The following is a 19,044-nucleotide window of genomic DNA, read 5'->3' on the forward strand; positions in this document are numbered from 1 at the left end:
GGAGGAAAGCCAGCTTTCGATCTTGCTTTAGAATACTGTGGCTTTGTTAAAGCTTCTCCTATTGAAATGGGGCTACTGAGGGACTGATGAGAGTATGGAAAGAATTAGAAAGAGGAAACATAATTCTACAGTCTGGTTTTGATAACTTGGTTTTTAAAACTGCATGGTCTAGTTCTCCTTCCAGTTGCACAGTTTCATACATACACCACTTACACAATTTCAGTGATTTTTTTTTTTATTTATTATTATTTTTTAATGTACATTGAAAATAAAAATGTAGATCATATCTGTGAGTTGAAATGTGTTTCAGATGAATCTGAAATAATTTGATTGAGTTGCAACTTAGGATCAGGACGGATGAGAACAACGGCTGACCTCAGTTTTGGCTTGGATAAGAATGCACTTTTGACACACATAGTTTGTGTACACCAAACTTTGTAACATGAAACTAAATGACAAAATAAACCCATGTAATACTATTGTTTAGGAGAGGTCACAGAGTTCAGGAGAGTATTTAGCATATGTGGTGAAGAGGATATCAGCTCTGTAGAAGAAAAGAATCGTGACATTTTTAAATATTCTCTCCTCAGAACTGGATATAAAATGTTTTTTACAATAAGGATAGTGAAACACTGGAACAGACTGCCCAGAGAAGTGATGGATGCCCCATCCCTAAACATGTTCAAGGTTAGGCTGGACCTTGAGCAACCTGATCTAGCTATAGATATCTCTGCTCATTGCAGGGGAGTTGGACTAGATGACCTTTAAACATCCCTTCCTACTCAAATGATTCTATGATTCTGTGAATTCCTGCTTGTTTCTTCCACTGTTACTTCCTCTAACTGTGATTCAGTGCAGCGTAGAAGGACATAAACTTAAGCTGTCCATACTGAAAGAAAATCCTACTGGGAAATACACTTGAGCTCAGCTTCTGGGAGCCCTTTTGCCTCCCAGTGTGCAACACCTTGCTTTCTTGAAATCCTGATAATCATAACAGTGAGAACTTGGTACATAGCTTTCCATACTTTCACCTGTACATGCACATGCTCACATCCTGCATATATGACAACAATACCTCAAGGAACAGGTGATAAATAAATCAGGAAGTCATACCAAAGCTTTAAGCTCAAAACAGATTTGAATCTCTGATATTTTAATTGCTCGAGGAGGAGGAGGAAAACCTCCTGATACTCCTGTGTGACCTTTTAGTGTGTTGCATTCTGGACATTAAAAAAGCAGGCATTTACAGATGGCCATATCTCAAATGGTGCAATCAAGGAGGTAGAAATATGTGCTACTTTCTCCATGACTGCTCCTGGTCAATTAACAGTTAATTGCTGTATCCATCTTCTCCCGGAGGAAAGGCTGTGAGGCAAAAGTATTTCAAAGAATCACAGAATCATTAAGCTTAGAAAAGGGCTCTAGGATCATCTAGTCCAACTGTCGACCCATCACCACCATGTCCCCTAAACCATGTCCCTCAGTGCCACATAAACCCTTTTCTTGAACATCTCTAGGGACAGTGACTCCACCACTTCCCTGGGCAGCCTTTTCCAATGCCTCTCTTACTTTTTCTGAGAAGTTTTTTTCTGATATCCAACCTGAAACCCCCTGGAGTATTTCCCCTTATTACTCCAATGCTAAAAAAGCCTGGTGCCTTTGCCATCCTTTTGGATGACATAGTTCATCAGCAAAATACATTCTTTAGGAAACTAGAACAGAAATCTTCATGATGTCTCAAGTATTCTGAAATTCCTTTACAGTGCATAACAGAAGTGAGTTAGCAGAAAGCAATATTGAGCTGTATAAACAAACATCTTTGCACTTACAATACAAACAACCCAAGATTTTTTTTTGTTAGCAGTCATTACAGAGCACATAATCCTGGTAAGACAAACAGGCATGAGAAAACTCTGCTGTCAATGCTGAAACCCTCTGTGTGTGAGTAGTGCCACAGACTTCACTCCAAGACAAAGCAATTAAAATGTTCTTGGGGTCTTTAATCTTGGTCTATTGGTGCAGGATACAGAGCATTGCCTGTGCTAAACAAATAGCATTAATGTGCATTTTGTGGCAGCAACAGGGTTACAGCTAAGAAAATGATAGAGATAAGGAGATGTAAATGAGAGTCAGTTGCCATCAGTGCACAATGTACCTTACTTTGCAAAAGACAGGCAGGACAGGCTGGAGACATGAGACTGTGTGGTGCTAGGCTGCTCTGACTGAGCTCACATATTGGCAAACTCAGCACACTTCCAAAGTACAAGTTGCCAGATTCAGAAGAAATAATATATGCATACAACTATTACTGGTTTTTCTAAGGGTAAAAGACAAAAGAACTGAGATAAGTGGAAGGGTGGATCTGAGAAAACAGTCATGAATGTTTTGAAAGATCTGATAATCATTGAAACAAAAAATGTTAGATTCTTCTTTTTTTTTTTTTTTTTTTTTTTTTTTTTTTTTTTTTTTTTTTTTCTTTTTCACAAAGCACATAATCTGGAGAAAAGCATTTAATCTGGGACACACAATGCTTTATCAAGCTGGCTCAGCAACACCAGGTCCAAAGCCCTAACAGAATGGAGGTTAAATTCTTGGTGAGCTGTTCCATGTTCAGCTGGACCTTGAACAAAGCAGAGCACCTGCAGGTTTCCTTTTGTGACAGTGGGGACAAAGCACAGTTGTCTGGCAAACTGATGGAAGCATGCTCACCAAAATGGAAGAGGGCTGTAGGCATGCTGTGTAACAGCATCTTCCCTCAGTAGCTAAACTGCATGCCAGACAGTATGAAAATGAGGCAAGGAAAATGGTTAAAAAGGATTTCATAATGCAGTGCTGCTTTTAACTTGCTGCTAGTGTCCAGCTGCCTCGTTGCATTTAGCAGTGCCTGGCCTTCATTGCTGCATTAGTTCCAATCTGCCTACAGGTAAATACCTGCCCTGTTCTAATAACTTGCCAAAACAAGAACTCCTGAACTTGAGAATTCAGATAGGTGGATAAAATGCTGCACCTAAACACAGCCTGCACTGGAATACATCTTCTGATATACTGAAAGCAGTTGGACTTGATAATTCTTGTGGGTCCCAACCAACTTGGGATATTATGTGATTCCATGACAGCATGAACTTTATCTGTATCCCATCCAGATTGATCTACCTTCCATCTATACCAGATGAAAACAGTAATTTGCTACAATGTTCATGCTATAATGATCTGCCAGCATGGTACGAACTACCAGAAGGAGGAGAGAAGGCCGGGCCGCTGCGCTGCGCTCCGCCCGGGGGCGGCTCCAGCTCTATAAAGTCGGTGGAGCCGAGCAACGCTCACTAGGCTATAGGCAGCGCTATGGCTCCTGAGCGGCCCCCGCCGGCCTTCGAGGGCGCAGGGAAGGAGAGCGGGCTGCAAGTGTGGCGGGTGGAGCGGCTGGAGCTGGTGCCGGTACCGTCCAGCCGCCACGGCGACTTCTTCGTCGGGGACGCCTATCTGGTGCTGCACACCGTCCGCCGCGGTGCAGCCACCGCCTACCGCCTGCACTACTGGCTCGGTAGGCAGCGGGGAAGCGGAACGGAACGGGGCAGGGTGGGGGTACCGCCTCCCTGCACGGAGCGCGCCCGGGCTGCTTCTGAAGCATCCAGGCTGCAGGAATACGGGGTGTGGGTGATGCCGTACCTCGCTGCTGTGCTGCCGAGGGGTGCTGGGTATGACAGGCATATGTTTGAGTGCTTTGTGGTATGAGTTTGGAAAAGTGGTGAAGGGTCAAACTCAAGTCTTGGCTGTGTCTCACCAAGAGCTGAGAGTGGAATCCTGCCTCTGTCAGGATGGAGAAGTTTCTTATCTTTGTTCCCACCAAAGCTTCATCTTAGCCTTCTCCCTGTGGTGCTGCTGAACTGCTTGGTGTCTTGATGCTACCTTTTCCAGCCAGGCTGATCTTGCTTTCTGATGCTAGGGATTGGAGGTGAAGTCACTGAGCTTTCTGTAGAACCAGTTCTCTTTATCACTGCTGACTGCCTTGTAGAGCCCCTCCCAAAGCAGCTGAGAATAAGCTAACAACGAAACAGATACCTGTCATATGGGTACACTAAATAGGATGTGTTTTAGGTCTCTTCCTCATCTCCTGAGGGCTTATCAGACTTTCTTGTCTAGTCACCCATCTGACCACAGCCTGAGGTCAGTTTCTTTTCCCGTTATTGTAAGGTTTGTGTGTGGGCAGCCATCTCTGTGAATGCACATAGAGATCATAAAATCATTAAGGTTGGAAAAGGCTTCTGAGATCATCTAGTCCAATAGTTAGCCCATCACCGCCGTGCCCACTGACCCATGTCCCTAAATGCTACATCTACCCTTTCCTTGAGTAACTCCAGGAATGGTGACTCCACCGCTTCCCTGGACAGTCTGTTTCAATACCTAACTGCTCCTTTTGAGAAGAAATTCTTCCTAATATCCATTCTGAACCTCCCCGGTGCAACTTGAGGCCACTCCCTCTTGTCCTATTGCTAGTTATATCCGAGAAGAGGCTCACCCTCACCTGGCCACAGCCTCCTTTCAGATAGTTGTAGGGAGCAACTAGCAGTGTTGTAGAGTTGAGCCAATATGTATTAGTATTGCCATATCTGAGCCCCTGTGGGTCTCATTGTGCTTTATCTGCTGGGATTATTTTTGCATAAGTGTTTGAGGCTTGTTCAGCTTTGCATTTCTTATTGGTTATCCAGCTGGTGCACTGGATAGATCAGGCTCTGACAAGAGTATGATCAGGGATGGCAGTGTGAATGAGTTTCTGGCAGATGTGTCTATGTTAACAGTACTGTTAGTGAGAAGCAGGGTTTGGCTTGTTGTGCCACTGCTGGCAAAGTTAAAGTAATTCTAACTTAATAGTTCAGGTTTAGTAGACCAGTGCCAGGTCAAGCTGCATGGACTGCCGCTGGTTATGAAGCCAAAACAGTGACTGACACTTGCAGTAATTGAGTTGGTTGAAGACCTTTGATTGCACACACTGCATATATCATTCTGATATCCAGGTGTTGTAAATAGCTTTGGGCAATCTGGGCACACATCCCTATAAAGCTGGCAGCTTTGCAGTAGTGTTGCAAGCTGCTGGGAAATCCCTTCCTTCTCATGGGGCACTCCTGTAGTGGGTGGAGGTGCCAAACACGGCTGCAGCCTGTGTTAGTTCTGCCTTGCAGAGTTTTGTATCAAGTGCACAAGAAAGGGTAGTCATGTCTGGGAGAATGTTAGCACAGCCAAGCAATCTGTGGATCTGCGTGTAAGTAGTGCTGCTATCCATTCTGATCTTTGCTCAGAGATTCTGGCCTGGATGTCTGCACTGGCACTTGGGGGATGTGTTAGTAGCTGAACTACTCATCCACTCTACTGCTCAATGGAAAAAAGATTGTTAGCTCTGCAAGCAGACTGCTAAGCATGCCTTGTGGCAGCTACTTTGGCATGTTAGCTCTGTCAGATGGAGGATTTCAGGGATTTGACAGTTTAAAACTTTCATGTTTCTTTAAAATAAAATAAAAGACTAATATTATTACTACTATTAACACACTAATACAACTCTCGAAGTGAGTCTGTGTGGGAATATGATGATGAACAGATATAACTGGGTTTCCACCCAGCTAGAACAAGCCAATTTGGATTGATGCTCACTGAATATTTTTTTCAAAGCAGGGTTTTTGTGACTGTTTTGCTGCATGGCAACTGTGAGAATGGGCCTGGTAACTACTATCTCTAACATTGTTCCAAAGCCATTTTTTCTTGGACCCTGAACCCTATTGTGTAACTGCAAGCAGTAAATCTGAAGGATACAGGGAGTTAGGCCTAATGGATGTGAATAAGTGTATTAAAAACCAACCAAACACAACTTTACCACCAATTTTGAGGAAACTATCAGACTGAGAGAGAACTTTCTATGTGGCAATGTTATCATTGAGTGCTGGTAACTTGTTTCAGGTTTTTCCTGTGTTATGTCCTGCTTTCACTAATTATACTTTTAATTGGACAGACCTCATGCACTTTTCTTCCCTTTGCCCCCATCCTTTAGCACCCCTTCTCTCTGTTGTCCTAGAAGCTTTCTTCCTGAAGGCTTCCAGGGTACTTGTATCACCACAAAAGCCATGGTGGTGGCCATACCACCATTCCTGGGACAAGTAGAGGTGTTAGTGGGTGAAGAAAAGCTTGCACAAATGGTCCTGCTGTGTCAATGAGTATCCCTGTGCATATCTGTCCCTTCCTCTCATTTTATTCTTTCCTGTTACCTTACTGTTGGGCTTCCTCTTTTTCTACAGCCTTTAGAGAGATCTCTATCCAGACTACCTGAAGCTTTATGCTGGGAACTATTTTTCTATTACCTGTATCTAAGAGATCTGAGCTTAACATGCTTGCTTGCATTTTGTAATATTGGTAAGACTGTTCCCAGGAGTTATTTTAACTCTATATATGGCTTGGCAAGTTGCTCTTAGCATATGTGTGTTATGATTTACCATCTAATCAGGTCTTTGACATGACTGTTCCTGCTGATTGCAGTTAAAGTCCCAAAATTATTACCTCACACACTTATATTCACTTAAAATGTACTCTTTCTTAAAGAGAGAGTGCAAACACTCTTGGACCTTTCTTTTTTTAACTTCCCCTTTTTAAGGGCAGATCTTCAAGCAGTGAATAAACTATGTGAGTGACCATGTGTTTGGTCAAGGTAACGTGTAGTGCTTTCTTGCCACAACCTACTGGAGGCAGAGTATCACAGAACATCTACAACAGAATTCAAAGTTATGTTGGTTCTTTATAGACACAATACTTTATCTTATTCCAGGGAAAGAATGTACCCAGGATGAAAGTACAGCTGCAGCTATCTTCACTGTTCAACTGGATGACTACTTAGGAGGAAAGCCTGTACAGAGCAGAGAAATTCAAGGATATGAATCTAATGAGTTTGTAAGCTATTTCAAAGGAGGAATTAAATACAAGGTAAAGAGCCATCTGTCACACTGTCACATTTCTTTAGAATGTTTAAACACTGTTCCCTCCAGGTAACATCAAGTATTTGTTACTGAAAGATTAAAAATTGTTTGTTTAATGCTTAGTAGTTTTAGACCTGCTCTAAGCTGTAGAATCCCATTACTTTCTATGTGTATATCAGCTGGTTTGTCAGTGCTATTTTCGGTAAGTACAGGCCTCACTCAGGTGTGTTTTCTGTACTCCCAAATTAAACGCTCATGAAGTTCCATACATACTCTTGTAACTACTTGAGCTCATGGGACTCTTTGTATAGGAGACAGTAAATCTTGCAGAAACCATTTCTGTGTTGTAACCTGAATCGTTTTCCTCAAATGAAGAGCCCACTGTGCGTAAGGAGCAAAAAACATGAACTGTGGGAGAAACCCAGACCTCACTTTTGTCTAAAAATGGTGCTTGTGCTGAATACAAAAACTCTTCTAGTCCTACTACGTTTTATTTTTCTTTGAGGTAACAAGCAAAATTCCATATAGATCTCAGGAAAATTTTGTATTTTAAAAAGGTGTAGTGACAGTCACTTCTAGAAGCAATATTTTAGAAGGAAATACTTTTCACACATCTATGGTATTCCGAGTGTGAAGTAATGCATCCCCTTTGGATGGGTGCTATGGGAACCATTACATACCCAGCTGTTTTCCTTATTATGAAGGTTTATCATTTGTCACAGTCTGTACAACCTAATGAATTTTTTTTAGCTCTGTGTTAGAGAGCTAACTGAGGACACTGAACTCTTGCTTTCTTTTTTCCTTTGTACTTCCAGGAGTGGCTGCCTTTTCCAGTCTAAGGACTGGGTCTCCTGGAAGAGTAGAAAAAGCTGCCTCATGCAGGCAGATAGCCAAGCCAATTTACAGGAATAAGTTAGGCTTTAACTTAGTTTATAGATGTGTAAATCAGTAATCTGGTCTTGCTTCCCCCTAGTTTGGTGCTCTTGGCTAGCTTATCTCCTAAGCTGAAACTATTCCTGCAGAAAATTATAGACCTGCTATTCAGTTACCGTCTTCCTCTATGCATAAGCAGACTCACAAATCAATGGGACTCTTGAGATTTAAAGAAATAGAGAAAACTATGCAGGACTGCAAGTTCCTCTGTTTTCCCTCAGTTGTTATGTAATTCTAACCATCTTGTCAGGACAAAAAGTCTATCACAGCATCTTCTTAGTTATATAGGGGAAGGTAGTGATTCCCGTTCTTTCCTTTTCCCCATACTTGTGAAACATCTTTGAAGCAGGGTGGTATCTGCTCCCTCAGATTAAGGCCAGACAGTTCAGCAACAGACATGTTCCCCATGTCTGTTTGGTCTGTGGTCAGCACTGTTAAAATGTGCACAGTTCTGTCTTCCTGTGTGAACTCTTTCCTGCTTGCTCCTCAGCTGCAGCAAAAAGGTAAGTTCAAAGAAATGAAGCTGAAATAAAGCTTGATGGTTTGTGTTTTTATTCAGGCAGGTGGTGTTGCTTCTGGATTTAATCATGTTGTTACAAATGATCTGAGTGCCCAGAGGCTTCTCCATATCAAAGGCCGGAGAGTTGTGAGAGCCACAGAAGTCCCCTTGACTTGGGCCAGCTTTAACAAAGGAGATTGTTTCATTATTGACCTTGGAAATGTAAGTCTTTCCCAAAGCAGCTTGTATTGAAAAGTAGATGTGCATTTCAGGGGAGAAAAGATGCTTCTGTAGGAAATAACTGTTGTTGTCGCAACACTTTGAAGCTCAAAACTGCCCTAAATGGTTTCTAAAGTATACACAGATTGCTCAGGAAATAATTATTTCCCACTCCAGGCACTGAAGGTATTTTTACTCATGTTTTAAGCTTAAGCTGTTCATATGGAGTCCTTTCAGTGCTAAGGCTGAGAACAGAACACAAATTAGACTTCTCCCTTCGGAGCACTTCCTCAATTTTTTTCAACTTTGATTTTGACAACTGAAGAAATAAGCTGCAAGATATGTTATCATAATAAGCTGATCATAAAATGTGTTGTAAAACTGGAGTTTTGCAACAGATTGCTTATATCTGAGTAGAGATCCTGAGAAGCACTCCTATACTGAAAGACATTCTGCTAAAAGCAGTTAGAGAAGCTGAGTGCAGGAATGTATGGACAGGTAAGGGAAGATAATTCTGCTCGCTACAGAATTAGGTCAATCTTCTAGATGACCTAGAGGACTGTACTGTTGCTTTAAAACTTATGTTAACTTTCTGATACCTACAGGTAGTACCTGGCAGGTAGTTCATGCTTTTTAGATACTAGTTATCAGACACAAGAATAACTTCAGACAGATATGCTGGCATGTACAAAACGCTACCTTGCAGATGAGTTATTTTCTCATGAGCTCTTGCAACGGAAATTGGCCCTAGGTTTAGTGCTTCACAAGGAAGTGGTCAGTGGTTTCAGCAAGGTTTGAGAAGAGTTCCTTCACACACTGAGAAAAGAGCTCTTAACTTGTGTTATAAGTTCTACTTTTTGCTCTTAAAAGGCCCTCCCCGTTGTGGTGAATGAAGATATTGGTATCAGTTAGCCATATAGAGTACGTTACATTCTAATCATGCTTAGCAGTCTTCAGATAACACAGCAAACAGTATTTCCTCCTGTGATGGTATGGTCTGAGCATCTGAAACAACCAAGTGATCAATATCCAAAATGTTGTCTCTGAATGTCACTTTGTATTAAGGAGGCAAAGAAGAGCTAGATTACCTATTCCCTTTCAGAGTTAACCCATGGGAGATGGGCAACTAACCATCAGTAGGAAATGTCTGCTATTGCAGTCAGGCCATCTCAGGGCTTGAGTTTTGTAGTTTGGAGTTACCCTTCCACAAACACCTAGTGGAAAGTGGGTGTGCTCCAGTCTGACTTCTCTTGGCCCTTATTGTGCTGGAGATGCCTCGTTTACCTAAAGCAATTACTAAAGGGACACTGCAGAAATGATGGTGGTGCTGAAATGTACTGTAGGTATATGGATGTACTGTGGGTGTTAGATGTGGGTTTAGATGTATAGCTTGGTGAGATGTACTAAGTGCTGTCACTGGGCAATTTAAATGTAACACTTTAGATTCTTGTGTGTTTTTTAACACTGAATGTACACTGTGAGCCTTTTTGGCTTCTTAGTATAACATCACTCTATTTCTTATTTCCTGACTGATAAGACAGATGTTAAGCAGCTATGTAATTCTGGGCTGTTTTAGGAAGGAAGATTAGATGTGTAAACACTTAGATCTTTACTGGGCAATGGAGTTAGTTGAATCACATGGCTGATAACAGTGGCTAGCCTCACTGAGCCAGTGGTGGCAGAAGAGTAAGTTTTCTTGGATATTTTCTTGTAGAAGTGCCGCTTGCAACACCGGAGGCCTGGGTTTGAATCCCCCCTGTGGCACAAGTGGTAGAAGTGCCGCTCTGCTACACAGAAGGCTCGAATCCTGGGAGTTGGACTCGATGATCTCTAAGGTCCATTCTAACTCCCACGATACTGTGAATAAACAAATAAAAACAGTATTTTGATGTCCACTTGCAGAAATTTAATTATCAGTTACTTTGTAAACCAGACCTTTCTTCAGAAGTGAAAAGGCAACATTTGATGTAAAATGAACATGCAAGTCTACCTGAAATGCCTGTTGAGAAATAGATGTGATACAAAACTTGCCCAAGATTTCTGCTGTGACAGTGTATTTTTCTAAGAACTATACTTCAAGCTGAAGTAATTGTATTTCAGGTTGAAATTTTCCACTATTTGAAGTTCTTTGTAAATAGATGAGCCTTTTAAAGGAGCTCTTAATGTAGGAGTCCTTTTTATTATTATTATTATTTTTTTAAGTGTTTTGGCTCAAATAGGTTACTTAATAGAAATAAAATGAACCATTGATAAGGTTGTTCTTGAGTCTTGGGATTTATTTCAGGGCATCACTGAATCACCATCTGAGCTTAATGGGCAGTAATTGCATAAAGTAATGAGCTTATTGTCAGTGCTCTTACAAGCAAAGGATTGCAGCCTGTCAAATAAGGTGATTTTCCAATATGTACTTCTTCCAGTCTCGCAGCTAACTAGGAGGATGATCTCCACAGTACTGCAAAACTACTCATGCAGTCCATTTCTTGTTGCATTATGACAAGCTACTTATTTAAGTCACTTCAGTTTTCCAGCTAAGCTCAAGTACTACGCTATTTGGAAACCTCTCATTTGAACAGGGAGGGAAAGTTAAGGTAATAACAGTCATGAATAAAACTATTACTGACCACTAAGTCTTCCCTCTGGTGATACTTCTTTGAGTTGAAAGCATGTTTGCACATTTCTGGATAGCTAGGTATGAGGTTACAGTTCAGTTTCTGATGGTTAGTGTGAGAATCTATGTTGCTCAATAGATTGTACTTGTAGCACTTAAGAAAATAGCTTCAGATGTCGGAGAAGCCCTGACTTTGATGGGGGAAAGTCAGTAGCCAGTGGGTAAAGACCTTCTGTTCAAACAGTCTTCTGGAAGCCTTCTTACATGAGCTATGTGACCACCACATTGATTCCTGTGTGTGGTGAATGATCCAGAAGCATGCCTGGTTTTATTCTATAAGGAATGTCTGTGTTACCTCCATGTTGAACCTGGGAAGTAGTCCTGTTCTAACAGCAGCTCAGGTAGGACAAGTACAAGGCAGCTGCAAGAAGGCTTTCTACAGGTCTAGAGTGAAGTTCCCTGTACCCTGTTGGCTTGTGCTTCTTAGTGCATCCTCTCCTGGCACCGCTGTTCCATAGCCCTCTCAGAAGCCATGTTTTTCTGCCACATTACCCATCCAGTCTTTCTGGCTAGGGAGTGCTGAGCAGTTCACTGTGCCCTGCTTGAGAAGCAGGGCAGGCTTGGTGATTCCTGATGGTCTTAACTAGTTATGTTCTGTGCTGTTCCTCTTTACACCTGGTACAGTTTGCCTATCTCCCAGCTGCTTTTATTAGGCACTTTTTTTTTCCCCCCTTTATCACAAAGGCAAGTGATTCTTTAAGCAGCATAACAGTGTGAGGAGAATGACTGCGGAATGGAAGCAAAAAACAACCCTCAGTGGATAGCATGTACACTGTTTTAGTATTTTCCACATGTTTATATATGATATTTGGCATATACATTTTTATTTCTTTTTAGTATGCTAAAAACTTGTCTCTTCTCCCGCCCAGTTTCCTTCAGTGATACTTTTAAAGTGGACAGTAAACTCCTCAGTATTGTGATGTTTACCACATGTACATTGGTGGTGATGTATAAAATATGAGTGTTGAGGAGCATTGATGGTATGGGAAGAGCCGAAAGTCTGGTCAGTGAGGAAGAGAGCAGCTGCCAAAATGCAGAAGCAGTATGAGTGGCAATACAATAAAATGTGAAGTGGTTAGGTTGGTGGTGGTGGTTTTTTTTTGTTTTCAGTTACTCACTTCAATTTGAGTAGCTCTACTAGAAGAAAGCTGTTTGAATTATGTCACTAATGACCAGCAGAAATATTCCCTGAGTTCAAACAGAGCTTTAGAAATGTAATACTGGTTTCTCGCTGGCAGCAGTACAGTGAGCTAAGCATCTGCAGGGAGAGGCTGCATGCCACTTGGCTTATTGGAGGGGGGAGAGGGGAGTGGGAGACAAATGCAGAGATGGTTGTTAAAATGAAAGTTTTGGTGAGGTGGTAAATATCAGGCAGCTCTGAGGCTGGATGTGATCTAGGTTGAAAAGTTTCAGCAGTACAATGAGAGTTCTGCTACCAAAATGTTATCCCTCTTTCCAAAGGAAGAATGCAGAAGGCTAGATGATAGCTATACCAGAAGTCATGTAAATGCTTCAAGTAAACTATACTGTTGTCCATCTTTCCCATTACTGTGGTAGTGCTTATATATAGACTTGTAACAGTCAAGAGGCTCCTGATTTGAAATGTATGAGCCTGCCGTGTGCCTGCACTTTGTTATACTTTACAGCAGTCAATGCACAAAGGCTCTGTGAATCAGAAATGAAGATTATGCTAAAAATTATGATGTCAAATACAGAAGTATGACAATGAGTAAAGTTGTTGTCATGTATCTGTCAGGAAGGTCTCAAATGACTTCCTGACATAATCAGTATGTCAAGTGTAAGAGAGCTGTCTTATCTTTCATAACGGTACTTAAAGGACCACATCTAGCAGGAGCACTTCTTTGGTATGGCAGTTGCTTTTCATAAAAACTGAACTTAGTATATATGAAAGCAAAACTACAAGTAGAAAATTAGCTTCTTTGTTATTTTTATTAGCAGAACACATGCTTGTAGTGTTATGACAACGGGCAGTTCAGTGTCACATTGCAACTTTAACAGTTTGGGTTTTGCATCTGTAATTTCCTTCCTTCTTGCCTGTATTTTCTCTTCGAGGTGACTTTTCTGTCCCTTTAAAGAAAGCAGTTCACAATCAGCATATGTATTGCTTTATAACAAAGTTACTCTTTAGGAATAAACAGGACTGGAAGAGCAGATTCTTTCTTGCATGTGGAAGTTCATTGCTGTAAGTTTCTGTATAGTTGCTTTCCTTGGCACTGTCACATTCAACTAGTCATGTCCTTCTTTTTTTCCCTTCTTTTTTTCATTCATAGCTTCTCCTACAACTAACTGCTTTCCCACTTCCACCCAGCTGAAGCAATAATGCTTGTTTTGTAGTGGGGGGCTGTTAAACAAGTAGCAGAGCTTGAAGAAGTAAACCCCTTTAGTGCTTTATTAATATCATGGACTTACTAACGGGTTAAAAATGTGACTGTAACTATACACAGTGTATCTTGGTATTGAGACATCATATTTCTCTGTAAATCCAAGGCAATTAATTTTAGTTTCAGTAGTTTAACCTCCAGAGCTCTGGAAGTTTTGTTGTGGTCCCACAGTCATCAGGGGAAAAAGTAAATATTTCAGCCTTTTCTTTCTCTTCAGCTGAGTATTCAGGGTCTGTAGTTTCCCTGTCTTTCCCTGAAAGTTAAAAGTTTTGTCTTTTTCTTTCCCCTTTCCACCTCAACATATATGCAGAAAACTGGCTAAAACAGACACGTCATGAAGGCTGAGACAACACACACAAGCCTTAAGTTAGTTTTCTTCCTGTTGCTGTAGGAAATAGAGACGTCTTGCTGCCTGAGACACTGTTCCTCAGAATGAATATACTCCTTTCACTCACCCTTTTTTTTTTCAGTGTGGTGTAACAACAAATATTCCCAGAACACACTGTTAAAACAAGTGTGAAGGAAAATAAATACAGTGTAAGTGTATGCCTGGGATACTTATTTTTACCATCACAGTATGTTCCAGTTGAATCAAGTGGGAGATTCCTAGACCGATTACAAAGATGCTGTTGTAACCATACTAGGGCTAGGCTCCTGGTGACCTAAGCTGCATTCTGTCTGAATGAATTCAGAGCGTATTTTGGATAATCATAACTCCACAGCTTTCAGTGGTTTCGTTGTATCACTGTTTTAACAAATGAAAGGTAGATTCAGTATCTACTGGGGGGAGGAGGGGGGGAGGGGGGGAAGGGGAGAAGCCTACATTAACCTGGTTCAATCTAAACCTTCTTGCTGTATCTGTCCATTCCTGCATGATATATATTGAAACTTTGCCAGTATTCATGTGTTCAAACTATCTCTAGCTACACTCAATACAGCAATATTTTTCCAATAGGAATGCCACCTCCTTTGGTTACTCCTGCACCACTGATTGTCTCTCACTGACTTACCTTTCTCTACATGCCTCATCAGAATTTCTTCTAACACACTGAACCGCTGCAGTACCTTTGTGATGTGGTTATTTGCCCAGGCTCTGGTCTGGTTCTATATATAAATAGAAGTAGTTAAGCCTAAGAGGAAAAAGGAATTCGGGGAATAACAACTTTACAAGCCTTCTTTTCTTGCTTTTAGTCCTCATAGAGGTTGTGTATGTAACAATAACATAGCATGGTATTCTACGTGAGTAAGCATATTTAACCAAAATGTTTTTTCTTATGCTAAGTCCCTCTGTTTCATAGCTGTATCTCTGTACTTAATATCCTGGTTCAGAGGAACATTCTGACTGATGAAATTTAAGTCAGAATAAGCTATGTCATGCAGACAAAGCAATATCCACTCTATAGATTTAGCTGACTCTTAAACTAAGAGTGGTATTTATTGATTTATTTTCTTAAGTGAGGTGCAATTGCATTATGGGAGCATGTTTTAGCGTAGATGTAGGCGAAGATGGACAGGTTTAGTTTACATCAGGGCTTGCCGACAAAGAATGGAGACACGCTGTCTGACAATACTTGGCCCAAAGTCATTCTTTAGAGCTTATGTTTTACAGTATTTTGAGTTTAGCCAGACTTGATATTTTAAGTATCTTTCTATCAAAATTGAAGCTTTGAATTTGTTTTAAATTACTTTTGAAAACTCCTTACCTTAGCTGCTTAATGTCCATTCCTGTAGGAGAATGCAAATCAGGAGTACACTATGGATTACTAGGTAGATGTAGTACAGTAGATTACTAGGCACTTAGAGAAGATATGGGATTGAATGTGCATGTTCAGGACATGTTTATATCCAGAATAAAACTGAATTTTTCACCAATGTAAGCTTCTTGGCTTTTGCTTTCTTTATCCTGGCCAAGGATAGGAACACAGACAGTTTTTCCCCTGTGCCAAACTAAGCCGTCTGCCAGTCAAATACAGAGGTGGCTGTGTATTAGAAAGGAAAGGCTTATTTTTGTGTTACTTCTGAAATAAGTACATCGCTGTTTTTCCTCTTCTAGCTCTACATCCCATTTGGAGCTTGAACAGGAGGGCAGCAGTTACACTTTCACAATCCCCCTCCACAGAGGGAAAAGTGCCAAAGCACTGTTACTCAGTTACTTGTTCCATATATAATCATCCTGCAGTGTGTTTCTGCACAGAAGCTGGGTCACTCTTTTAATGTACTGTGTATACCTAAACATCATATGATTTGCTTACAGTCACTCTCCAAACCCACAACTGTCAGGAGTAAAACTCATGACTCCTGATCCCCGGTGCTACTTCATAACTAGGAAAGCCAACTGCCTTCCTACAGAACTTGCAGCTGAGATGGGACCTTGCAATAACTGCAGTGTCCATGGTACAGATCCGTTTTGCTTTCCTGATCTCTCTCAAGAACTATGGAGTGGTCACTGATTATTCAAGACAACATTTTTGTCACTGAAAACTACTTATGGGAGTCCTACTGCACTCTCGTAAGGATATTGATTATCAATCAGGGAGTAGAATAGGTCTCTTCCACAGCATTTCTTTTAAACTCTGTTGAAGAGATTAAGAAGAAAAAAATGCTGCCACTGTAACCTTCTGAAAATAAACTGGTCTTGGCACAGGAGTTACTGATGAATGAATGAAGTTCCTTTTTTGTAATTTTCCCTTTTTTTTTTTTTTTTTTTTTTTTTCCCCTTGGTGTCTATTTTTGTTTTATTGGAAACAATTTCTGTCAGCCTACCAATTCAAAACAAGGTTAGCAAAACAAGGCTAAAAATAGGTACAGTGCAGCTAAGAAATTGTGAAAGCACCGAGTGAGTTAAAGGCAAATACTGTGTAGGTTTTCCTATAGTGTCTATCCTAAAGATCATGCTTATATCTATACCTAAAAATTAATGTATGGATAATAACATACAAGGCAAAAGCTGAGTGGCGTGCTGGGTGTGGTTAGGTAGCTAGCTGACTCTTGTTATATATTTAGGTAAATCTAAATATTAACCTTGTCAGGAAGTTATTATATCTTTTAAACTCTTTTTTTCTCCCCTCTGAGAATAAATAGTTAAAACCTCAATCTAACTAGAAACTGAAGTGAATAAACTGTATCAAGAAGACAAATGTGAAAATATCCCCCTGAACTTCTAAGGTGAGGCCAGAAAATGCAACATAAATTGGAATGATTGAGAAAATGATTTTAGTTTGAAATCAGAGGTAACTAAACCAAAATTTCAAGGGGCTTGTAGCACTGGATGTTATATACTCTCTCTCTGGAGAGATCCTTCCTCAGTGGCAGTCAGCCCTTAAATGGGGGCTAGGAGAGCTGCAGTCAGGCTCTGCCCCTTCTGGTAATGCAGCTGGATTGCCTTCACCTGTGTTCCCATGGCTGACTTTGTGCTCACCTCAGGTGATCAATCAGAGGTTCAGGCTATGATTCAACAGTTCTCACACAGCTCTTTAGGATGCTTTTATGACTTCAAGCTGCTCACGTCTACCTGTTAAGTTAGTGTTAAGTTTGCTCAGTACCCAAAGTTTAGATGTTAGTGTTAGGAGAGAATGCTATCTTTGTTCTCAACTGCTGGAAGCTTTCAGACTTTTGCTTCTCTAGCATTTTAAACCAATATGTGTATTTACTTTTTAATAATGAAGGAAGGTAAAGCTTTAGGGATGGATTTACTGTTTGTGAGCTCCTTGTCTAGGATATTTTTGGATGCTGCTTGTTGATGTAAGTTTTTTATGCTACAGGAGAAAATTAGGTTTCATTTACCACATGAACTTTCTTCTGGTTATACCTGATAGAATTTCATGCTTATTTTATTAAGGTTAAATGTTTAGGCCATGTTATTTTGTGGGGATGTTTTCATAGTTTAAAAATTAACATTCCCCTCCCAAATCCTGGAGACTGAAACAACCATATTTTGCAAATGAAAGTCCATATATTTTATTGCCTACTGTGGAAGATTTACCAAAGACTTTTGCAAAGAGAATTCTGAGAAAAGTTGAATAATATTGTAGTACTTTTGAACCTACAGTCTGCAAGTTATTATGGGCCTTAAAACTAGCTCAGGTTAATGAGATACGTTTTTCTGTGTGTTTTCTCACGTAGCAATAAAATAAGGTTTGCAAATAAAAACCCCCCAAATCCTCTGCTGTAGCTTTTGAAGGTTTTTCTTCCTTCCTCCAGCTGATCTGAAGCACAGAGCTGGTGGGTTTAGAGAGCTCAGTTTAGTTACTTACTGAAGGCAAAGTGGGAGAGCATACTGTGAACAGGAGTTAGCCAGGACGTGCTGTGCCTCTCTAAAGGAGACCTTTAGGAGATGCTAAGAAAGGAAAAGGTGAATTTATTGTCTGAGAACTAAAGGTCTTCATAATTTGCGGTGATAATTTAAGTCTCACAGTATCCTGTGTAGTCAGTAAATATTCATTTTGTAGATGAAAATATTCGTTTGAGGTTGCATGTCTGGTTACCAAAAAGACCAAGAGAAGGCTGTTGAACTTTTAACCTTTATGAATGAGTGATCTCTGTGAATTTCAACGTACACACTGACATAAGGCAATATTTGCCCAACCTCTCTATGTGTCGTTGTCTTCCTTATTCCTTCTGTAGGGTGTGGGAAATAAAAAATTCCTGTTTACTGCTGTTATATCACTCACGGCTCCTTTTTTGTCATATTGCAAATAAGCTCAATTAGGAGGTAGGCCAAGATAAGAATTAATTCAAGTTTGAGTAGTGAAATTCTCCAAAGCTCAAAGTCTGTGTTTTGAGTCTTCCAGAACTTGTGAGAGGGTGGCTGAGGCAGTGCATTGCTATAACAGTGGTATTAAAAAATCTTTTTGAGTTGAAACTTTTGTGTTTTTATGTACAACCAAGACAATCTTTCATTAATGACTTAGAAATTCTGTTTCCCTGAATCTGCATAGAGATTCTTTTGTGGAAATGTCAAAATCAGATTTAAGGTAGGTTTCAGACCTGAAGCCAAGAATGGGTCTCCAGATTCTGGACACTTGTGCATTACAGTTATTTAAATCAGAACTTGGAAACTTTTGTTTTTTATTTGGTCTTGGACCTATAATCAGATGACTGATAAAACCAGGGTGAAAACCCCACTGCTTTAACTGTGTAACATCTGCAAGCCGAAAGCAATCTAGTTCTGGGAATCCATGTAACCCTGACATAAACTTAAAGCATCGCTGCTGAGAGAAGCTTCCTAAAGGAAGGGAAGGGAAATTGGCTGTGAGATCAGTAAGGTGTGGGGTTTTTTTTGTTGTTTATTTTTTTTTATTTATTTCATTTATTTATTTATTTTGGGGAATGTCCAAGCTGGTTTTGGAAAGTAATTATCAGAAGTTACTG

The 19,044-nt window shown here is 40.5% G+C and overlaps 1 protein-coding gene across 1 annotated transcript in view; it reads left to right on the plus strand.

The window, feature by feature from the left end:
- Positions 1-3,329: 3,329 nt before the first annotated feature.
- The window catches only part of SCIN (scinderin), a 45,575-nt gene continuing 29,860 nt past the window's right edge, over positions 3,330-19,044 (plus strand). The window contains exons 1-3 of the mRNA XM_072327645.1: positions 3,330-3,541; positions 6,806-6,960; positions 8,446-8,607. Of these exons, the coding sequence (XP_072183746.1) occupies positions 3,343-3,541; positions 6,806-6,960; positions 8,446-8,607 (516 nt within the window). The 5' untranslated portion in view covers positions 3,330-3,342. The remainder of the gene's footprint in view (positions 3,542-6,805; positions 6,961-8,445; positions 8,608-19,044) is intronic.

Source organism: Excalfactoria chinensis, chromosome 2 (genome assembly GCF_039878825.1).
Source record: "Excalfactoria chinensis isolate bCotChi1 chromosome 2, bCotChi1.hap2, whole genome shotgun sequence".
Lineage (NCBI taxonomy): Eukaryota > Metazoa > Chordata > Aves > Galliformes > Phasianidae > Excalfactoria > Excalfactoria chinensis.